Source organism: Myotis davidii, unplaced genomic scaffold (genome assembly GCF_000327345.1).
Source record: "Myotis davidii unplaced genomic scaffold, ASM32734v1 scaffold2301, whole genome shotgun sequence".
NCBI classification, from domain to species: domain Eukaryota; kingdom Metazoa; phylum Chordata; class Mammalia; order Chiroptera; family Vespertilionidae; genus Myotis; species Myotis davidii.
The window spans coordinates 425648-449578 of record NW_006291016.1 but is presented as its reverse complement, the minus strand read 5'-3'; the positions used below and the strand labels follow the sequence as shown (position 1 = coordinate 449578).

General features: G+C 37.0%; 1 protein-coding gene and 1 pseudogene across 8 annotated transcripts in view; one reads left to right on the top strand and one right to left on the bottom strand.

Moving 5' to 3' along the window:
* ZFX (zinc finger protein, X-linked) overlaps positions 1-23925 on the bottom strand; it is a 37987-nt gene extending 14062 nt beyond the window's left edge. For 2 of the 8 annotated variants that reach the window (XM_015564227.1, XM_015564229.1), the window contains exons 1-4: positions 14068-14139; positions 13356-13374; positions 7899-7987; positions 4075-4641 (exon numbers count right to left, since the gene is read on the bottom strand). In XM_015564227.1, the coding sequence (XP_015419713.1) occupies positions 4075-4641; positions 7899-7959 (628 nt within the window). In that variant the 5' untranslated portion in view covers positions 7960-7987; positions 13356-13374; positions 14068-14139. Of the gene's footprint in view, positions 1-4074; positions 4642-6301; positions 6358-7898; positions 7988-8846; positions 8894-13355; positions 13375-14067; positions 14140-15034; positions 15149-23673 lie in introns of those variants that run through there. The other 6 variants (XM_015564226.1, XM_006764146.2, XM_006764144.2 and 3 more) reach the window with 6 other exon arrangements.
* On the top strand, positions 12791-14660 carry LOC102768447 (annotated as a pseudogene).
* Positions 23926-23931: the final 6 nt, after the last annotated feature.

Genomic DNA, 23931 nt, shown 5'->3' with positions numbered 1-23931 from the left:
TGCCAAACTCTGATAGAACCTCATTTCAAACTAGCATCGTCTGTTTCTTACCTGAACTACTAAATCATCTCTCACAGTATATTTTTTGTTTCTAATTTTAGTCTTCCCTTGTCTGCTCTCAATATTGCCACGAAGATTACTTTTGTAAACTATAACCCTAAGCATATTATTATTAATCGGCTTACAACGCTAATAGCTCCCCACATCAGAAAGGTAAAGCAGGCTTATTGTATTCAAAGGCCTTTATGATTTGTGCCCAATTTTGCGACTCGTACTTCTCAACATTTCCTCCATTCTCATCATTAAAGACATTTGCACTCCAAAGAAAATGTCTCTGAACAATCAAAGACCTTCCACATTTCCCTGCCTTTAAATATGTTCTCTGCCATTCCTCCCCCCTTAGGTACCCACTGAACATTTTATTCATCCTTCAAATTGAGCTCATCCCAAATTATGTTTAAAAAATATAATAATAATCCCTGTCTTTGATAAATACTTATGAAATAAATATGTGGGATTTGCTTCAAAAAAGAGGGAGGAAAATGAATAGGAGATATTAAATAAATTTAGTTATATTTTCAGCCAAGCTCCCACAGAACTTTGGTTTGTACTTTCATAGCATTTAGCTCACTCAAGTGTACCAAAAATCTCAACATTTTCTCCCTTAGTGCTTCCAAAATACTTTGTATATCCAGTTATATCTTTTCACATTCAACTATATAATTACCTATTTCTGTCTGTCTTCTCTCCAAGACTGTGAACTCTTAAAAAGCCAGAAACTTTCACTGTTTATCTCTAACAGCTAACAAGATTCCTAGTTTATCATGGCTGATTAATAAATGTTATTGAGTGAAGACATAAGAAAAGTAAACATAGGCAAGAGTAAAAATAATCGTTTAGATGATTCTTTTTTCTCATATAAACATAAATTTGAAAAAAAATAATTTTTTAGGTAGAAAAACAATGGAATAGGGTGTGGAGGCTGTCCCCGTGGCTTCTGCTATTAAGGAGTAACTAAGAAAATGTGTAAGCCTCCTGCCCAAATTATTTCCTAAAATTGGATATTCATGAATATTGTAAATTTTAATAATCACTGAAATTCAATATGCCTCCTCCGTCCACCAATAATCACCTTTTATCCCAAACTCTACTGCGTTGTAGTATTAACTTTACACACACATACATATACACATGGACCAAAAAAAGACAATATGAGAGTGGAGTAGACACTTGGTTTTTTCCTTTATTTTGTTTTATTTATTTTAGTTTTTTTCCTTGCTTTTGTTTTCTTCTTTTTTTATTTTTATTTTTAGTAAGCACTGGAATAAAACTTTTCCCACTGATTTTTTTAGAGAAAGTGAGTGGGAGGGGGAGAGAGAGAGAAACACCGATGTGAGAGACACAACACCGACTGGTTGCCTCCCCCATGCGCAGGGATTGAGCCTGCAACTGAGGTACCTGCCCTTGACTGGAATAAACCCATCACCCTTCTGTCTGTAGGCCAACGCTCTTACCACTGAGCCAAACCAGCCAGGGCTGGAATAAAATTTCTCCCCTGAAAAGAGAGCTTTATTAACAAACCTCACCAAATAAACTTAATTACATCTTCTGATAAAAATGTCAATTGACTCAAGGGTCATTAGAAGCACTCAGCACACATTACCACCTGAGCTCTTCCTTCGATATATTAATTCAAATGGACTTAAATTATATATATGCCACCAGACCAAAAGTTTAATAAGCATTAGTTAAGAACCAACCAACCTAATGATTTATTAACATTCAGTTTTTATAAAAGCAGCTGCATATTGTAGAAAATAGTGTTTTGAACACAATTTTATCCTAATGAAAAAGTCAGTGGCCTTAGAATATAAAAACTAAATGGAGAGATCACAGATATAGTACTGACATCAAAAGTTTTATTAAAGTTATGGTCTATACAAAGTAAAATTTCCAATTTTATAATCAACATGTTAAAAATGGTGGCATACTTTCACTTAACCCAACTAGTTTAAAGGGTTCTAAGCTTAAATTGTTTGCTATAGCCCTGGCAGGCATGACACAGTAGTTAGAGCGTCAGCCACACACTGAAGGATCATGGGCTCGATTCCGGTCAAGAACATGTACCTGGGTTGCAGGTTTGATTGAAGTGTCTCTCTCACATTGATGTTTCTCTGTCTCTCTCTTACATCTCCCTCCCCTTGCCCCCGCTCCACTCTCTCTAAAAAAATCAATGGGAAAAAATAACCTCAGGTGAGGCTTAACAAAAAATATATATTTATTTGCTATAATTTTTAATGTCTTTTTAAAAACTGTTTAAAATAACAAAGTAATATTTTATTAAAATGTGTATTAGAAATGAAGCATCATATTGGTTTATATTAGAATAGAGGCTCTCTGGCCCAGGTTTTTGGCAGAAGGGAACCCCATGCTCCAGAGGCGTATTAGTTGTTTCCTTTGATGTTACTATAAAAGGTAGGCACACCAAGTACCCTAGTCTTCCATAAGAATGCATTATGTTGCCACTGCTTATTAATTCTGCTAATCCTTTTAAAACTGAACTATGCATTTTTGCCTGGGCTTTAAGTTTTAGACTTTAATATTTAGGGTAGTAAATTTTGCAAATTCACTACCCACTCCTGACAGCATAAAACTAGTATAAGGATGAGCAGATCCATGGAATAGAATTAAGAGTCCAAAAATTAACCCCTCACATTTATTATCAATTATTTTCAATACGACCCTGGCTGGGTAGCTCAGCTGGTTAGAGTGTCATCCTGATAACACCAAGGTTACAGGTCCCATGCCTGGTCAGGGCACATATAAGAACCAACCACTGAATGCATAAATAAGTGGAAAAACAAACTGATGTCTGTGTCTGTCTCCCTTCCTCTCTCCCTAAACAAAAAAACAAACAAACAAAAAAATCAATAGATAAAATTTTAAAGAATTTGTTTCAATAAGGGTACCAAGACTATTCAATGAGTAAAGAACACCATTTCAACAAATGGTGCTGTGACAACTGAATATCGATGTGCCAGAGAGAGTAGTTAGCTCGTGACCTCACACCATATATAAAAATAAACTCAAAATGGATCAAAAGTCTAAATGTAAGAGTTAGCCCAGCCAGCATGGCTCAGTGGTTGAGCACTGACCTATGAACCAGGAGGTCGAGGTTCGATTCCCTGGTCAGGGCATATGCCCGGGTTGTAGGCTCAGTCCCGAGTAGGGAGGGTGCAGGAGGTAGCTGATCAATGATTCTCCATCACTGATGTTTCTCTCTCTCCCTCTCCTTCTCCCTTCCTCTCTGAAATCAATAAAAATATATATAATTTAAAAATAGTGGGTCCTTATTTATTTGACGTTTAGTTCCTAAAGGCATGCTAATTTCCATACTGGGTCAGAGCTGTGGCCTAGCCAACTGAGGACTTGATCTCTGAAAGCAATGCCAAGAAATATGTGTAAGAAGACACAGTTATCCTCCCAGATGTTAAACATTTAGAGGTGTGCTCCAAAACACCTTACTTTTCTTTAATAACCTGAGTCCATCATACTTAAAATCATGTTTTAGAATCATTTGTTTCAATGCTATACCAGAGCCTTTTCCCAAGCTATCTATTATATAAGTAGTATTTTACATAAGCATATAAGTATTACATAAGTACTAACATACATGCATATACAAGAATATACGTATTTTGGTTATACATTGTTTTCCAATTTAAACTCCTTTTACGTTTCAATAGCGTTCCTAATTCTAATAAAGGCTGGTAACAGCCTAATCACATCCTTCATGATTTCAAAGTTCAGTTCTATTCCTTCCCGTCTTTGTCTTTCTAGACTGAAGAAATTTCATCTTTCTATTGTGTCCTTATGAGAGAAAAGATGCTTTAATCTGTACAATTTTACTTTTCTTAATTTTGAGTTATCTTACAGGCTCCAAACTGAAACAATAATGCAGGAAGGCTTATGAGATTTACTTTTTTAGAAGTCAAGAAATTTTCATCTCTGATGTAAGTTAGGAAAGACAGCCTTCAAAAATACTTTTGAGAATCACTGTACCCCAAGACTTACAGGAAATCATAAGGTAGTCCTCACAGTTGTTCTTGTCATCATCTTGCTGGTCCACAGGGATCCCATTGGCATCTATGACTGCTTCCGAGGCACAATCTGCTACCAACACTTCTTCTGAAACTACATCCGTTGTCAGAGGATCAGTGACAATTTCGGCCTCAACTACACTATCATGAACCACATGCTCAACGTGTCCAACGTCAGACACATGTATAGATTCACTTGTCAAGACGTGCTCTGGTATAGACATTGATGAAGTAATATCGGAAGCTAAAACATCATCTGGGACTGTGCAATGTTCTAAAGAAACTTCTTCAGTTACATCTGAGTCCAGCACTTGCTCAGGAATGATGACCGTTTCAGATACATCTGATTCTTCCATGATATCTGGGCACTGAACATCTTCTATAACAACGTCCTCGATAACATCTTGGATTACAACTGAGTCTGGGTCATCAGGGACAAAGTTATGCACAGTTATGTCTGAATCCACAACATCTGAAACAAAAACGGTTTCTTGAACTTCCACAACAATTTGATCACCATCCATGTGTGCAGCATCAGTTCCTTTAAAACAAAAAAATTTAAAAGCACAATTTCAAGTAGGCATGTATGACTGCCTCAGCTAATGTAAATGTTATTTAATTTCTACCAGGAAAACAGACTAGTTCCTCAGTTTTCTCAAACATTCATATAGATTAAAAAATTAAAAGGGAATCTATTTTTGAATATCAGAAATGAAAAATTTTAATATTAAGAACTTTTTATACTCATTCCAAATCAATTGATAAGAAAATAGAAAAACCAAGCAATTGAGGCAGTCACAAAATAAAAATGTTCAGGAAAGTAAAATTCTAGGCTCACGAAAATTAAATCCATATGCATATACTTAAGGGATGATTATAAAAATTAATAAGTAAAGCAACTTCAGGTGGCAAATACACCACTTTCCTTTATTATGTGTTTTTCATCTCTTTCATCTTGCTCCATCTCTCCCTCAACTAATACTTTATCTTCTTTCCATCTCTCCCATGTATTTTTTAGTTCCCTTCCATTTTTCTCCCCTTTCCCCCTTTGTTCTGATATAATATCTCATCAATATCCTACATTTATGACTATGGAAATTTAGAAATTATCCTCTGAATCTAAGATATGAAAGGACTGGGGCATAAATAAAAGAGGGCTAGGGCGGGGGCTGGGTGGAGGGGGCAAAAGTGGAAAATGGGGGAGACATCTGTAATACTGTCAACAACAACAAAAAGCCACAGCTAGAGGAAAGGCAACTAGTTAAGGAGCCTCTGTGAATAGATAAGATGAATAAAAGTGCAACTGCTCTGGAGCAGTAGAGGGTGAGGTTAGTTGGAGCGGGGCCTACCCCAACTTCACCAGGGTACTCTGCCTCCATCCAGCCTCCTTGCATCGCCCCATACCCTAATGCCCCAGGCAGTGCCTCAGAGTATAAGAAACACTACTCTAGTCCACTCTGCAGTTAAGAATAAAGGTACAGGGTTGAATCAATTAAAGCCCAGTGAGATTAAATGACTTCACCAAGATCACACATTTGTACAGATTATGGTACTCAGTAAATATTACTCTGAATAAATGCCACAAATGGGACTCCAAATCAGATATCCTTGTCAAAACACATAAAATACAATAAAACAAATCTGGTATCTTGGCTCCTACTCCAGAGAAAAGCAAATGAGGTTTTATAAAAATCTTAGTTAAAAAGCAATTAATTTTAATTAGTGATTCTGGATGTGACTCAGATCAGGCTGAATCTAAGCAGCTGCCTAACTCAATGACTGTGTATCACTGGCCAGGCCCTCAAAGAGACGCCTGATTTTGTTTAACAAACACAAATGATCAACAGAGGTCAAAGAACCTTTAAAAACGTAGGAAATCTTGAAACCAATTAATAGCTATTTTAGTTACATCTAGAATAAAAAGTGTTTGCTTTATTTTCTATAGAACTTCTACTAAGTGCTTTTATACTCCTTTGTTTTCAATATTCTCAATGTTAACATCAAGCAATAGATCACTATAATCTCCATTTTACAGATATAAAGATGAAAGCATTTAGTGGCAAGAGCAATAGTTAAAAAATCTAAACCAGAGAACAGGGTTTAGACACTTATTAGTTTTGTGACCTTGGGCAAGTCATTTAACCTCTGAGTTTCGGTTTCCTCATCAGTAAAATGAGGATAGTAGTATCTGCCATGCATACCTCACAGGACTGTTGTGAAGATCAAATGGGAAATGTATGGGAAGTATTCTGAAAAACTGTAATGAGAGGTTTCATTATTATTAGGACAAATGAAAATGGAGGCCCTGGCAGATTAAGTGACTTGCTCAAAGATAAACAAACACCATAAGTGTTAACAACCAGGGCTAAAATGAAATAGCCCTTCAATCTACCACTTAGCCCATGACCCAGGATTGCTCATGACAAGATTAAGCTAGCAAATACTGTACATTTTTCCTCAAAGAGCTTCTTTCTCTTTCAAGCACATTAATTATACATGTTCTAATAAAAGAAGAATTATAACTGCATTTATTATCAAATTGAAATTACCAAACTTGAGTCAAAGACTATTCTAAATTGTTAAGAAAAATAAACATACCCCTCCAACACATACACACACTGGATTTAGAGATTAAAGAAGTGAAAATTAAAAACCACTAATATTGAATTTCCTGATATAGTTAATTGCTACTTCTTTAATATACTGCAATATGATCATTTTAAGCCCAATGGAAAACTCATTAATATTTTATTTATAAGGGTAGCTAGCTAGTGTGATATAAAACCATCTTATATCATAAAACCTAGTGTAATCACTTTACGATGTTATGTAATTGGAATGATGGATAACCTAAAATTATGAATAATTTTTTTCTATTTTTAAAACTTCATGAACTTAATTTTCCTTGTACAGTTTGGAGAGTGGGGTAAGACTGTCTTCCTGAAGCAAAAGGCTCCTCTTCTCAACCTGTGAAAGATAGGCTGTAAAAGTAGGATGGGGTCAGAATGTGGAGGGCCTGAGGTTTATAATTTAACTGCTGGGTAATGGAAAACAAAGAAATTACATGATCCATGTGTTACTTTACGATGAGTACTCTGGCTGGGGGACTATATAAAAGAAACTAAGGCCCTGGCCGGTGTGTGGCTCAACTGGTTGAGTGTCATCCATGCACCAAAAGGTTGCTAGTTCACTCTGGTCTGTGTTCTCAGTGGTTAGAGTGTCAGTCCACGCACTGAAGGGTCTCAGGTTCCATTCCCAGTCAAGGGCACATACCTGAGTTAGGGGTTCACTCCCTAGTTGGGCCATATGAGAGAGGCAACCAGTCGATGTGGCTCTCTCACATTGATGTCTTTCTCTCTCCCTCCCACCTTCCCTCTTTAAAACCAATAAAATATTTCTTTTTTTAAAGAGAGACTAAGGACAAGAAAAAGAATAACTTCAAAGTTATTGCAGACTAGGAATGAGATGATAGAGCCTGCCTATGTGGTGGGAAGTAAATATTAGCAACATTTTCAAAGAGAAAACTAACAGGACTTAGTGCTCTAACTGGGCAAGATGAGAGTACCTGAGGATAACACTGAGGTTTTGATACTGATGCTGTTACTGACAAAAATTTAAGAGTTGGTTGTAGGGGAGCCAAATTTTTAAGGAGGAGAACAATGGGCTCACTTTAATATTTGTAGACTTGACACAAGATACCTAAGTGTGAATATCAATGTGAGAGCCTAGCAATTTGTCCACTCAATAACCAACTCCAAATCTGGTAGTTGGAAAATAGAGCAACCCAAATAGTTATACCTGTTGCAGCAAAAAATGAGTTTGGCTCTTGTGGTTGTAATTCAAGTCCATCTTCATCCATGGCCTTTAATTTTCATCAGTCACAGCTCCTAAATTAGGGGGGGAAAAGTAAACCAAGTATTACTTTTATTATATCATGTATTTAAAATGCACCATATTTACATTTCTGAAACACTCGTAAGTATGTCACAGATGAACATCTATCAAAAACATATATACCTAGCCCTGGCCAGTTTGCACAGTGGTTAGAGTGTCGGCCCTTGGACTAAAGGGTTGTGGGTTTGATTCCTGGTCAAGGAAACGTACCTGAGTTGCAAGTTCAATCCCTAGCTCCTGGTCAGGGGCACATAGCAGGCAACCAATCGATGAGTCTCTCTCACATCAATGTTTCCCCACCCTCTCTCTCGCATCTCCCCTCCTGTCCACTCTCTCCTCAGGAAGGACTTAAAAAACAAAACAAAACAAAACAAAACACATCTATCTGAAATAAAAGGGAACTTAATTGATTTCCGATGATAAGAGGCATCTATAAGACAAGGCAAGGCAGAGAAATCAAACAAGTCATCTTTGCCTAGGCTTTTTGCTTGAGATACTGCTTGCATATATCAAGCGCACACATTTTAATTTTGACACATGCTTTTAAACCTATGTAATCACTATACTACCCAGATCAAGATACAGAACATTTCCAGCACCCCAGCACTTGTCTCCTCTGTCCATACACCCCACACTCCCACAAGGGTAACTCGTTTTATTAAGGTTCAAGTTAAACACAGTCTGTACCTTATTGGGGGGAAATTTCTACACGATTTTCATATTACTTTTCTAAATTTAATGTAGTCTGCTTTCAACCAATACATTCAAGATCAGTAAAAACTCAAAGTGCATAATTATAGTAAACACCATTTGGGATTTCTGCCTAACTTATAATGACATCTCTTAACTAACCTTCTGATCTAGAGAAGTAAATTCCCACAGTGTATTTATACTCTCCTAGCCATGTAGTTGATTGGCACTGGCTATAAAATGATAAAAATAAGTTCATCTTTGAGCACAATAAAATCAAAGTCCTGTCCCTGAGAACTAAAACCATGAGCAAGGGTCACTCAGTCTCTTTCTCCTGGTAGCTATTATATAGGAGCTGAGAAAGGCCCTTTTCCAACTTCAGCTTAGACTAGTGAGATAAAGTTTATAAATGAAAAAGAATCCAGTGAATGCCCTCAGAAACAGAGTAGGGAGAGAACAGGGAAGGGAGGCTTACCAGTATTTTTTTAGCTCCTGGCTCTAGAACTTTCTGAGGTCCAACTACAGAACCTTATCTGCCTTGAGTTTGTGCAAGACATCCCAATGACCTCAATGCTCCCTTTTCTACTTAAGCCAAAACTTACAGCAAAAAGAACTTAACCCATAAAATAATATACTACTTAATACTAATGACTGTTTCAAAAGAGCAGACATCAAAGATTGTGGTTTACTCATATTGTAAGTATTGCATAAATCTCCTCCCCCTCATTGGTTTCCTTATCTCCATCAACATTTTCACTTTCTAATCCAACCTAAATAGTACTATTAGACACATCTTTCTGTTACCGTTATCATTTTTTGTTGATAACATAAGCTCTGAATGCTTATTAAAATTTCAAATGACAAGAGTCATTTTTATAATGCATCAGCTAGGTCAGTGGTCAGCAAACTCATTAGTCAACAGAGCCAAATATCAACAGTACAACAATTGAAATTTCTTTTGAGAGCCAAATTTTTTAAACTTAAACTATATAGGTAGGCACATTGTTATTAACTTAATTAGGGTACTCCTAAGGCTTAGGAAGAGCCACACTCAAGGGGCCAAAGTTTGCCGACCACAGCTCTAGGGCAGTGGGCCTCATCCTCTGGAAATTCTGTTTCTTTGTTTCCTGCTAAATTTTTAATGGCTCCTGCCATCTTCTAAGTCTGGGGACTAAACTATCTGTCCATCATATTCCCTAACTTTCTTTCGAGCACCTTCCCCCACCATGACACGCACACATTTCAGCTAAACAAAAATGCCCAATGTCCCCAAACTCTATTTGACTCAGGGTTTCTTCTACCTGGATGGAACACCTTTCCCCTATCCTCTTGCTACAGCCTTTCCCCCAAATCCCCTTCCCCACCAAAAAAGAAAAAGCTGAAAATCTCTCTTTCCTCTGAATTTCCACAGCAGTTTATCCTTTTTCCTTTTTTTCTGATTGTCCTTGTTTGCTATAAACCATAGTTATTTATATATGCTTTTCAAATGCTAAAACATATGTGTGTTTGTGTATGTATTTCTTAAAGAAATATCCGTGAGAAACTCAATTAATATTAATAATTGGATTTTCAACATGTCAACTGAGACATATTATATTTATTATCAAGAGCAAGCATGTCTCATGTTATTTACTCAAACTGCTTCAAATTAAAAGGACCAATAAAGAAAAACATTTTCAACTATGAAAAATGGAAAGTTCTCAATACTCTCTCCCCACCAAAATCACCCCTGGCCATAATTCTTTTTCACCTTTAAAAAATGTAATTACAAAATGATAAACCTGAATTAAGCTTCTAAGCATAATGATATACTAAAATGAAATTAAGCCAATTAAGAAGGCAATAAATGCAATTCATTAATGCATTAAATGCCCCTCACCCCAATTCCGCTACATAAACCCAACCCCATCTGCTCTAAGAATTCTCAACCTGCACAATAACTCCTGCACAATCCTCCTTAGCTTTTCTATTGGGGTTGGACAGATAATTAACTCCCTCAATTTTGAAATTCTCTCCTTCCTCAGTTTCTTTTAACTGAGTTCTAGCCCTAACCGGCTTGGCTCAGTGGATAGAGCGTCAGCCTGGGGACTCAAGGGCCCCAGGTTCGATTCCGGTCAAGGGCATGTACCTTGGTTGCGGGCACATCCCCAGTAGGGAGTGTGCAGGAGGCAGCTGATCGATGTTTCTAACTCTCTATCCCTCTCCCTCTCTGTAAAAAAATTAATAAAATCTGTTTAAAAAATAAAATAAATAAACTGAGTTCTAATTCTCTTCCCACCTTCCCAACTGCTGTTTACTCTGCCTCCCCTCACCCATTATTGCAGCCTTGCCCAAGGTGGTGAGCTCAGTCCTTTTGTTTTCTGCTTCCTCTTTATTCCAAGGTTTCAACTACCATTTACACAAAGGTGATTCCCCACACACACACTCAGGCTAGTACCTGACACTTCCACCAGATTGCTGCATATTTTCATCGGGATAAAGCCCTGCTTCTCCTGACATGACCACTATGGACTTTTCCTTCTTCTCTGCTTATACTCAGTAAGGTTGTCAGACCTTATCCATTCCTTGTCCACAACTTCTCAGGAATCTATCCCCCTCCCCCCACTTTTTTTAATTCCCACTGTCACCGTTTACTCTCAGCTTTATATTTACTGATCCCAGGGGACAAAAATAACCTCTCAACTGGCCTTTCATTTTCTGCCACTCCCACAACAAATGACTAGGAACCTTACTACAAGTAAGGGCTGGTGCCAAGTACTGAGGCAGACTAATCCTTCAAAGCATTGCTTTGATCACGGCACTCCCCTGCTCAGAAAGCTTCAGCAGTTCCCCAATATTCAGTGTGCTCTAAGAAATTCACCCAAGCGCCATGATAAATTTATCTGCTATATTCTCATCATTGGACATCATACCCATTTCCTAACAGATATTACAGCCCAAATATATTTTTATACTTTAACCTGTATGTTTTTGTTGTTTTTTTTTTGTTTAGTTCCATACAAAGATTCCTATTTATTCATATCTGATTTATTCAGTTTTTATTTTATTTAAAAACCCGTATGGTTTTATGAACCGGGTGATCAATTAAGTATTCAACGAGAGAGAGAGAGAGAGAGAGAGAGAGAGAGAGAGAGAGAGAGAAGCTCAGGTGATCAATTAAGTATTCAACGAACAGTTTTGACCGGTTATTTTTCCTTCTGTTTTGTCACCAAATCAGAAAAAAACATGTTCTGTACTTCCAAGCAGAGATGAGTATACTAAACTTTGGGGTTAGAAGTAATTCCTCTGACAATCAGAATGAAACCAATGTTCTTAGAATGGTGTCTACTCAGAAGATTCTAAGGGCTGTGATAAAAGGGGGCTCCTGACTTTGCTGCAGGAACTGAGGTCAGAGATCAGTTGAATCCGAAGACAAACAAGTAGAAAAAATCTAACAATTTGGGTGAACACATTAAAATTTGGTCCTAAAATGACAAGCCTTCTTAAAACCTTATTTTTCCAAAGCCCCTATTTGTGCTCAGATTAAAAGTTGCCAAAACACCCTCTTGAGTTTAGTTGCCTTAATATTCTGTGAATACTAGACACTAAACCTTTCAATGCCTTTGTCTTTAAGACTGTAGCTTGATATTAGGAACTGCATACACTTTCTATCTAGTTTTTCATAAGTAAAGCAGTATAGCCTCTTTAATGAAATGTTGCTATTTAATGCACTCAACAATTTGTCAATACATGTTCATTATATAATATTCTGTATATCATGTATAACTCAACTCTTTGGATCACACTGATTTTGTAGTGAAATTTAAAAAAATTAGTTTAGTAGCTTTTGTTGAGATTATGGTCTGAAATCCTATTTATATGTTTCCTCTAATGAAATATTCGGCCTTTAGTTGCATGGAGTGGAGTGTTTGAAGCACTTGGTGTGATCAAAGGATAAAGACAGTGTTTTGACATAATATGAAGTGGAGATTAATTTAGACTACATTTTATCCGATATAAACTAAATAAAAATGTCAGGGGAAAACTTTTTAAAAGGGCAATTTCTGACAAATGCAGTACATGATGAAGAAAGGTCGGTATTATCTTATTGAACTCCTTAATGAGCAATGTGTCTCCTCGTATTAAAAAATCTTTCTGATAATGCAGAATTATGGGTGGGGTTTTTTTAGATTAAAGCATTCTTGCTTTTATGTTACTTTATTCAAGCTAATAAGTGCCTTCTTTAGTTTTCTAGCACTACTTGTAAAACTCATGTAATGCAGCATTTACAGTTTTTAAACTTTTAAATATCCTTAAACTATAAAACTTCTTTAAATTACTCTTGCCAGATCACCAACATAGTAACTTGACTAATACTGATCCCTACTCTTTACCTCACCTACATGAACACGTGCTTCCTATTACTGTTTTTCCTAAATATATTACTTTGGGTCTGTAAGGTTCTATAAACTCAGTGCTGACACTAACAATGCTTTCTGTACATCATAAACACTGGTGAGAATATAATTTCAAGCTTTTCAACAACTATAAAATTTTTAAATTGAAAACTGCAGAATTATGGAGTGCTTATACAGTGATCTTTTGCTAATGCAGTTAAGCAGTATGTTTTCGTACCTATAACTTAATAAACACTTTAATTTTGTTTTTTTGGGTTTTTTTGTTAATCCTTACCTGAGGATAATTTTTTCCACTGATTTTCAGAGAGTGGAAGAGGGGAGGGAGAGAGACAGAAATATAGATGTTAGAGAGACATATCAAGTGGTTGCCTCCCACAAGGCCCTCCACTGGGGCCAGGGATCAAACCTGCAACCCAGGTCCGTGCCCCCTGACCAGGAATCGAACCCACAACGCCTCGGTGAGTGGGCCCATGCTCTACCATTGAGCCACACCAGCCAGGGCAATCCTTTAATCATTTTTTTTTTTTACAATAACAGGCTAGATAATGCAAGGGGCTGGTTTACAGTACACCTGCTTCTTACATGACCAACAATGGGCATGCTCCATTGACTATCAGCTCCACTGCGTATCAGCGGCATTAATTCCATAAAAATTTGAGAACTGGTCTACCAAAAAAAAAAATTTATTGGGATGACTGGTTAATAAAATCCAGCTAGGGTTTTGACCAGTTGGGCAACAAGCACATCCAGGAGACCAAGTCCTTCACCTTGGAGCACACCATCAACCTGTACCCTCTTTTCAAATTATACTTCTGCTACAAAGCAGCACCTCTCTGAGGACAGCTCTGTTGCAGCCAGATTACAACACATGAGGGTGATATTTGATAAAATTGAAATGAGGACTGTAGAAAGGGTTCCAATTGTACACGAGCACTGGCTACCCCCTGTGTTACTGCTATAGCTGGGAACAACTTTCTTCAAATTACCTGATGGTGAACTTAACCCAGGAGAAGATGAAGTTGAAGGACTAAAACGCTTAATGACAAAGATACTAGGTCGTCAAGGTGGAGTCCTGTAAGACTGGGTCACTGATGACTGCTTTGGTAACTGGTAAAGACCAAATTTTGAACATCCTCAGTATCCACATATTCCAGCACATATTACAAAGCCAAAGGAACTTAAGTTGTTTTGGGTTCAACTTCAAGAGAAAACCTTGTTAGCAGTCCCTAAAAATTATAAGCTGGTAGATGCACCATTGTTTGATTTGTGTGGACAATGCACCAGAATATGGGCCCATCATCCTTCAGCTTTTGAGCAGGTTCAATTTTATATACAAATGAATTCCTGCACAGCGGATCAGTAAAAGAAGCCATCTCTGTGAGCACAGTATAAAATAAATATGGTAGAAAAGTTTTCTTTGTTGTATCTTTTTCCCAACCACTCAATTGCCACCTGCTTTCTTTTGTTTGAATAGTAAAGTTGATATAAAAGAACTAGATAGTGGTATAAATAAATATGTTTAGTTTGCTTGTTTCTACTCATACATTTTGTACATTAAAGAAAGCAGACTTCTAAAAAATAAAAATAAACTTGACTTTTAAATTGTTAATATAGAGAAATACAATTCATTTTTGCCTATCAATGTTCCCCAACTACAATGCAATAAAACTAGAAATAAATGTCACAAACCAAAGAAAAAATATTCCATAAATTTTAAAACAAAGTTCTAAGTAATTCAATGGGCAATATGAAAATCACAATATATTTAGGACTAAATAATAAAAATTAATTCATATCAAAATCATCACAACCAGTTATAGTTCGAGGAAAATTTATAGTTTTAAAGGCACATATTATAAGAGTAGAAATTAAATATTAATGAGCCAAACCTCCAACTTAAATTTTTTAAATGTTAGAATAAATGCAAATAAAGTAGAAGGAAAGAAATCTTACCAAATGAGCAGAAACACAAAGGGTCAATAAGAACTATTTGAGCCCGGCCGGTGTGGCTGTCAACCCACGAACCAGGAAGTCAGGGTTCGATTCTCGGTCAGGACACATGCCTGGGTTGCAGGCTCGATCCCCAATGGGGGTGAGGGTAATGCTGAAGGCAGCCGATCAATGAGCCTCTCTCATCACTGATGTTTCTCTCTCTCCCTTCCTCTCTCTGAAATCAACAAAAAAAATATATTTTTAAAAGAAACGAACTATTTGAAAAGTCTTAATAACATAGGCAAGTTACTGGCAGTGCTGAAAAAAAGAGGGACAAATTAATCAAATTAGATATTTTAAAGTCAGAGAAACCTATATCTTATACCAATATAATTGAAAAGTTACATTTTTCTGAATAGTCAAGTCCTGAACACGTAGCTCAGTTGGTTAGATATCACCATCCTGATATGCTAAGGTTGCGAATTCAACTCCCGGTCAATGCACATGCAAGAATCAACCAATAAATGCATAAATAAGTGAAACAACAAATTTCTTCTGTTTCTCTCTCTCTCTCAAATCAATTTAAAAAAAAAAAAAAGTCAAATAGACTTACCACCACCAAAGAAACTTAAATCAAATCAATTCACAGAAAAGACACCAGGCAGTTTCACAGATGAATTCTAACTTTCAAGAACAGAGTAAAACTTATTTCAAAAAGAAAAAATACTGCCATACTCATCTTATGAAGTTAGCATAACCGTGTTTGTTATCAAAACAATACAAAGCCGACATGAAAAAGGAAAAGTACATAGCAATAATCCAGGGAATCCAAAGATAATTTAAAATAGAAAATCTACATCCTCAAGATAGCTGACTGAAACTAATGCAATATTGAATGTCAATTGTAATTAAATTTTTTTAATTTTAAAAAAGAAAATCTATGTGATCCATCAAACCAATATATCCAGCAAACACATTAGAAAAATCAACTGCTCACAATGAAAACTCTAAAATAAGCATAAGAGAATGTAATAAATAACATCTACCCCATCCAAAAAAACCCACTACAGTATCATGCTTAATGATAAAATATTAGAAGCACTCTATTCAATTACCTAGACAAGGATGCCTGTTATCAATGCTTTTATTCAACACTGAACTAGAGACAGTAGTCAATGCAATTTAAAAAAAAAAGAGCTTTGGCCAGTGTGAATAAATGGTTAGAGCATCGGCACACACACCCAAGAGTTGTGGGTTCCATTCCCAGTCAAGGGCACATACGTGGGTTGCAGGTTCGATCCCCACCCAGGTCTGCACGCAAGCCAAGGGCAACCAATCCATGTGTGTCTCTCACAATATTTCTCTTTCTCTCTCTCTCTCTCTCTCTCTCTCTCTCTCTCTCTCTCCCTCCCTCCCTCTCCTTACCTTCCATTCTCTCTAAAAAAATCAATGGAAAAAAATATCCTCGGGTAAGGATTAACAAAAAGAAAAAAAGAAACAGGAGGCAAAATGAATGAAAAATAAAACCTCATTCACACACAACTACCTAGAAAATACAGAAGAATCTTAAAGTCTTATTGCTCCCACATTTCATTTATTCTAAAGATACCACCAATTTTAAGTAACATCCTTATTTTATATACAACTAAGAAAAAAACACTGCCAATTAAAGGAATGCCATACTTTATTATCTAGAATTTTCATTTTAGACTTAGAGAAAATTCTTTTAGACTTAGACATATTTTTGTATTTTGTGCATATAAAAAAAAATAGAAGCAAAAGAAATTGGTAGGGTACTCCTAAAACTTCACATTCAGCGTCCTATGAATTACTTTTCTACTCAAAACTATTCAAACTTTCCTAATAATATTGCCCTCTGCCAAGAGTGTTAGTGAGGCAGCGTTTCTTAAAATGCTCCATTATTATCTTTGGGATTTTCTTTCCAGTCTAACACCCACTTCGCCATTTCTCCTCCCTTAGGTTGTATTATTTGGCATGAAATAACTACATAACAATGCACATACTCATTTAAGTGATGACAAAATGAACAGTCTTGATCAAGTTTGTGCATGTGCAGGCAACAATAACTATATCATGACTGCTACCAGGACAACACTGATTTCAGGACACCATCAATTCAAGATCTATTTTGATTTCAGAAATGTTAAAATGTTAAGGGAGGAAACTAGATCTCAAAACCTATGAAATATTGTAATATGAGAGTTCAGCGGGGTTATATATCAACATATGTAAGTCCATAGTGTTCCCTATACATCAGCTTAGATGCTAAACAGAAATAACTAAAAAAAAAAAAAATCCTATTCACAACAAAAATTACACAGTATCTGGAAAAAGATCTAATGAAAGTTGAGCAAGACTTTATGAAAAACAATAGAGCACACCCAGATTCAAATCCCAGCTCCACTACTTAGCATATATCTATCTGTATCTATATATTTATTCTATAAATTTGATGCAAATACAATAAAAATCCAAGTTTTTCATAGAAACTGACCCAAAAATAAACAAAGGAAGGAAAAGAGCTTTCACCTGAAGAAAAAAAACATATATTAAGATTTAATTATAAAGCAATCATTATTAAATCAGAGTGGTATAGTATGATTAGTCAACAAATGAAACCAGGAGAAACTAGAAACAGATATGTATATTGTGAGAATATGATAAACCTCAGGAGTTGCATTATAAATCTGTGGGGAGAAAGGCTAAACTACTTAGCAAATCCATATTAAAAAGATAAAATCAGCCCTGGCCAGTGTGGCTCAGTTGCTTGGAGCATCGTCCTATACATCAAAAGGTGGCAGGTTTGATTCCCAGTCAGGGCACATTAGGAGGTAACTGATTGATGTATCTCTCTATTCCCCCCTCCTTCTAAAATCTATAAAAAATATAAATAAAAATAAATTAAAATTTTAAATTAGCCATGGCCGGTGTTGCTCAATGGTTAGAGGATTGGCCTACACACCAAAGGGCCACGGGTTCAATTCCCAGTCAAGGGCATAACCTGGGTTGCAGGTTTGTTCCCTGGCCCAGTTGGGGTACATGTGGGAGGCAACCAATCTATGTATCTCCCTCACATCAAGGTTCGTTCTCTCTCTCTCTCTCTCCCCTCCCTCCCTCCCTCCCTCCCTCCCTTCTACATGCTCTCTAAAAATCAATGGAAAAAAATATCCTCAGGTGAGGATTAACAAAAAAATAAAAATAATTAAAAAAATTAGATCACACAATAGATTTAAAAAGTTCCAGATGAATTAATGACCTAAATATGAAAAAGCACAGCACTATTATAACCTTGGAGGGGGGGGGGGAATGGGACATAAGCCATAAATGAAAGAAAACTGATTACCATCTCATCAAGAAGTCATACCAAACAAAAAAAAATTCCATAAACAAAGCTAAAAGATAAGCCACAGCTTAGGAAATGGTATTTTCAGTGTGTATAATTACAAATTATTAGTATTCAGAATATAAAACTATACTCATTGAGAAAAAGACAACCCAATTGAAAAATGGACCAAGGATAGGCACAAGTAAGTCACAGAAAATTCAAATGGCAAATAAATATGTGTGTGGGGGGGGACTCAATCTCACTAGAAATTTAAGAAATGCAAAATGAAATCAGCTATGAGATATTCTTAACACCCAACAGACTGGAAAACAATATGTAGTGTAATCTTTTGGCATTGGTCTGGAGAAACAGAGGCTCGTACACAGCTGGTGAGTGTCAAATAGGACATAATTTGACAATTCCCAGTAAATGTGACAAATGCAGATTCCTGAAAGTAGCAATTCTACTACTATAATCCCAAGAGAGAAGAACCCTGTACAGTATAAAGATGCTCACTGCAGCACTGTTTGGAATTATAGAAAATTGCAAACCAAATGGTCTCTCCATAATAAATGAATCACAATATATTTATACATTGAAATACAAATAAAATGAATGAACTAGATCAATAGTTTTCAAACTTCTTGGTCTCAAGACCCCTTTCACAGCCTTAAAAATTGAGACCTCCAAAAAGTTTTTGCTTATGTGGGTTCTATCTATATTTACATTAGAAATTAAATCTGAGGCATTTTAAAAAGAATTTATAAATTGATAAAACAATAAACCCACTTTATGTCAACATAACACATTACTATTTTCAAAAAAATAAAAACAGTGAAAAGAATAGCATTATTTTACATTTTTGCAAGCCTCTTTAAAAATCAAGCTTAATAGAAGCCAGCTGGATCCCCTTAACTGCTTGTGTTCAATTTAAGACATCATGTGTCATATAGCCTTTGTACAGCACCCATGCAGTGTACAGAGGGATGCAGCTAGAAGAATCTTAAGAGATCCTTGGGAACTTCTGGAACACACTTTGAGAATCACTAAACTAGATCCACATACAACATGGATAAAACTCAAAAACACAATGCTAAGTGAAGAAAATGACAAACAGTATGATACTGTTCATGGAAAGTGAAAACGCACAAAGCAATACATACTTGTTTTTGGTACATACATATTAGGACAGTGGTTAGTTACTTCTGGCAAAGAAAAGACAGGAATGGAATGAGGGGCACTCTTTAACTGAATCTATGAGATTTTCTTTCTTTACACAAACAAAAAATGTTCTGAAGCAAATATATAATTAAATATTAAGATCTGTTAAATCTAGGTGATACTTGCTTCTCTGAAATATTTGTAAATTGAACTTGTAATTCTGAAATATTTCATAATTTAAAGTGGACCTCCCTTTGAGTAAATATAGTTGTAAGAATCTGGATTTTATAAAACATTGTTTAGAAAAGTAATTTCACAGGAATAAGAATACACAGGCTATATTAACCCCAAATAGTTAAGCAGTGGGGATGAGGTGGAGGTTACTCGACTTATGTGGTGTACCTAAGTATGTATAACCCTTGGTCAAAGGACACACTGACTAGATCAGTGAAGGCGAACCTTTTGAGCTCGGCGTGTCAGCATTTTGAAAAACCCTAACTTAACTCTGGTGCCGTGTCACATATAGAAATTTCTTGATCTTTGCAACCATAGTAAAACAAAGACATATTTTTGATATTTATTTTATATATCTAAATGCCATTTAACAAAGAAAAATCAACCAAAAAAATGAGTTCGCGTGTCACCTCTGACACGCGTGTCATCGGTTCGCCATCACTGGACTAGATGATTGAATAGTTAAAACTATTCAACTACATAACAACTACATAAAACTCTCTGCACCCAATAATTAATTGTTTTTAGAGATAATGACCATGTGCCAGGTACTGCTTGGAGACAAGAATAAAACTGTTTCTACATTGAGAGTTTAGAAAAAAATGACGAAAATATAAACACAGTTAAAATATAATAAATTAGCGCTGACCAGTGTGGCTCAGTTGGTTGGAGCGTCATCCCTTGCACAGAAGGGTCTTGGGTTTGATTCCCAGTCAGGGCACATACCTAGGTTACAAATTCAATTCCCATTTGGGGTGAGTACTGATGTTTCTCTCTCACATCGGTATTTCTTTCTCTCTATCCCTCTCCCTTCCTCGCTTTCTAAACTCAATTTAAAAAACAAAACAAACTTGGGTGAAGAGTAAATGCTAATAAATTAAAGATGTCCACATTGCTATATGAGACAGAGAAAAATGAGCCTGGGAAAATAATGATGCCATTAAGAGAAAGAAAACTAGAAGTAGGTGTTGTTTTAGGGACACTGGGTTTAAAAAAGATTATTTTTCCAATATTGGACATCTATTTACTATGTGCCAGATAAATCTTGTTTCAGCCGTGTTGAGACAGCCGGAAACCTGGGTGGAGATGGTCAGTAGGCAACTGAAAATGATAGATGAGAAACTAAAAGAGAGGATGGGCATGGTATGAAACACTGGAACCCGGAGAGAAGATTTGAGCAAAAAAAAAAACACAGAAGACTGACCTTGACGGAAATTTCATGATATAAGACAGAGAAGGCAAAGAGTTTCGGAAACACAGAATACTTTTATGCGACACACCCAGTGACATGCTGTGGAACAGTTACCCAATTTAGGAGTAAGTGGGATGAAAAGAAAAGTACTGGTGAAAGAAAAAAAGACAGGTGAGGTTTTCTGCACGATGAGCAAACCTAGGAATGTTTATAAGGGGAGGGAAAGGCACCAGTGGAGTTAGAAGGCAATGATGCAATCGGCAGATTCAGATTCACTAACAGGTCCGTCCCAAAGGACGGGTGGGGTGCACAGGAAGAGCAGCTGGGCCTGAAGGAGGCCAATTCTTCCTGCAGGGAAGGAACAGGGGGGAGGAAAGCCTTAGAGACTAAAGAAGAGCATGATATGGAAGGAAGTAAGCGCAAATGCTCAGATTAGATGATCATCTATCCTGATTTAAGTAAAAGATTAGGTAATCTCTGCTAATGCTGAGGGGTTCCCAGGGCGGGTTGAGGAATTTAAGAGTAAAAAAGTCTGATTGCTAGTATATGCACATATAATAAAAACAAGGTCATCATTGACAATACAAGTACAGATGGGGTTAGAGAGAAAGTATTTGCAAAATGAATGCGGAAAAAAAATTGTTTTAATGTATTCTGAGCATTTTTTTAAAAAAGGAAACTTGCACCTACCTGAAACATCTACATAACTTAAAAATTAACACTTCAGGTATCCAAGATGGTAAGGTAATAAGGTTTTCCAGATCAAAGTCTACTCTTTCACGCAAAAAGCATTTTATACATAACAGTTGGAGATAGAAATCCTTCTAAACTATGCACTTATCTGTCTCCTTCATTACACAACTTGAGTCTAACAATCTTTATCTTGAACATCCACTCTTGCTGTAGTAAAACATCTACTGCTGCTGTACTGTGTATGCAACCATTTTCTACGTCTTTCCCAGCTGGCAAGAAAGAAAGCAACTGGTTCTTCTTTCTAAGTGTACGTTTACTCTTACCACCTCAACAACCCAGCCCCTTAGCAACTTGCTTCCAGTGGGCCTCCTACAACGCACTGTTTCTTAATCGTCTGTAAACCATGGCCCTTTATGACAACCATGAGAATCTCCAGTTCCCTCCCGTCCTCTCACGGAGCATCGATACTCTGACCTGCCACAGTCTAGGAATGGAAAAACTATAACAAGTTTCCAGTGAATATTTGTTTTATGTCATAAAATTCTATGGCACACATCCCCCACATGTGCATCTATAATAGTCAAAGATTAATCACAACATGAGAAGGCTTCGCTTAGCAAACAGCCTTGGTTACTCTCACAAGGGAGAACCGGGATTGCAAAGGGCCGTCTGAAGGCTGCTGCCTTTTTAGTAACCGGCTCTTCTAACCTACTTCTCAAACACTGATTCTTTCAAAATTACTACGGGAATGCTTACAAATTCATTCCTCATTTTAGTAAAGTAATCTACGGCACTAGTCCTGTATTTTTCACCTGGTAAATGAAAAGTTAGGAACCCCTCCCTGTTTGTTTGCTAGAGAAATTATAATAACTGAGCAAAAGGTTATTTGCAACGAGAAGTTAGGATAGAAAAAAGGAGCAGCTATCTAATAGATGGATCATTGAAAAGTAGTAAAATTGGCTTAACTTCTGAATATTCTTCATAATCATTCCAGTAGTGAAAACACTGGTGAACTTAACTACTCTTCGTTATTTCTCAACTCTGAAACTTTTCCGTCTAATGGAACTACTAAGCGAATATAAAGCCCAAAAACTTGAGGGCTCCCTGGGCTCCCCCATTGGGTTTATAAGCCGTAACAACTTGCAAGCAAGCTCTTCCACCACCTACCTTTTCTGCCCAGAATTGCCACCACTCCCCTACCTACACTATCTACTCCAACCAAACTGTAAATACTTACTGTTTTCCGACGAACATTCACCCTTCAAATGTCCCTTCCCCACCTCCGCCACCGCTTAATAAAGTCCTACCCATCATTCAGTAGCCTCAAAATGTCAGGAACACTTCCCTGATGTTCCGAAAGGAAACGTGCCTTCCCCCTGAAACCTCAGTAATTAATTGTACCTTTCTCTCGCAGCACTTGAGTGCACTTCGCCTCGTCTCCTCTACCATTAAACAACGAACTTCTTGCAGCCACGCTGCATTACAAGACCCGTTTTAAATCGTTCTTAGCACCCAGTACAACGCATCCCTAACACTGGGCTCTCCGAGTTTCCTGGAGAGTTGTACGGTACACGATCAAAGGTATTTTAAAGGACGGAATTACACCTTCGAATTTTTCAAATCAAACAAAGACTCCTAAATAACATAATAGATACATGAACAAAAAATACCGCATCACATTGTTGTCGCTCGGTAAGAAAATAAAACTTTCTGCCCTTCCCCTTACTCCTTAAAAAAAAGTAAATACTACCAACAGATCGCGAATAGCTTAAATGCACCTTTTTCAAGAAAGTAGTTTCAAGAAAAAAAGTTATTCCCAAATAAATGAGCTCAAAAGACTCCTTCAAATGCTATTCCTCCGTTCTCGTCCTGTGTAATTTTCACTTTTTCTCCTATTGGATAAGAGAGTGGTGAGAACTTCTTCTTAGCCAATTGGATTGCTACTGCTTTATTTAGACTCTGAAGAAGGCAATGATTGTTGGAAAACCGCATCGAGGGCGCCGTAACAGCCATGTATGACTTTGTCTGACTTACAATAAAATGTCTTGGGGTGCCACTTGCCGTAGTGAGCCCAGATATTTGGGCTGCCATCCGCCCCGATCGCCCTTGGGCCGCTAAGAGAGCGAGGAAAAGACGCGGGGCTGGGGACGCAGAGAGAGACGACGTCGCAAGCGTCAGAGCGGCGGCGATGGCCGCCTGCGCAGCTCAGTTGAAATGCAGCGGAAGCAGCAGCCCGTCTAGGGGCTGCGCGAGGCAGGGCAGGAAGGTGGCGCTGCCGCCGAGCGCCAGGAG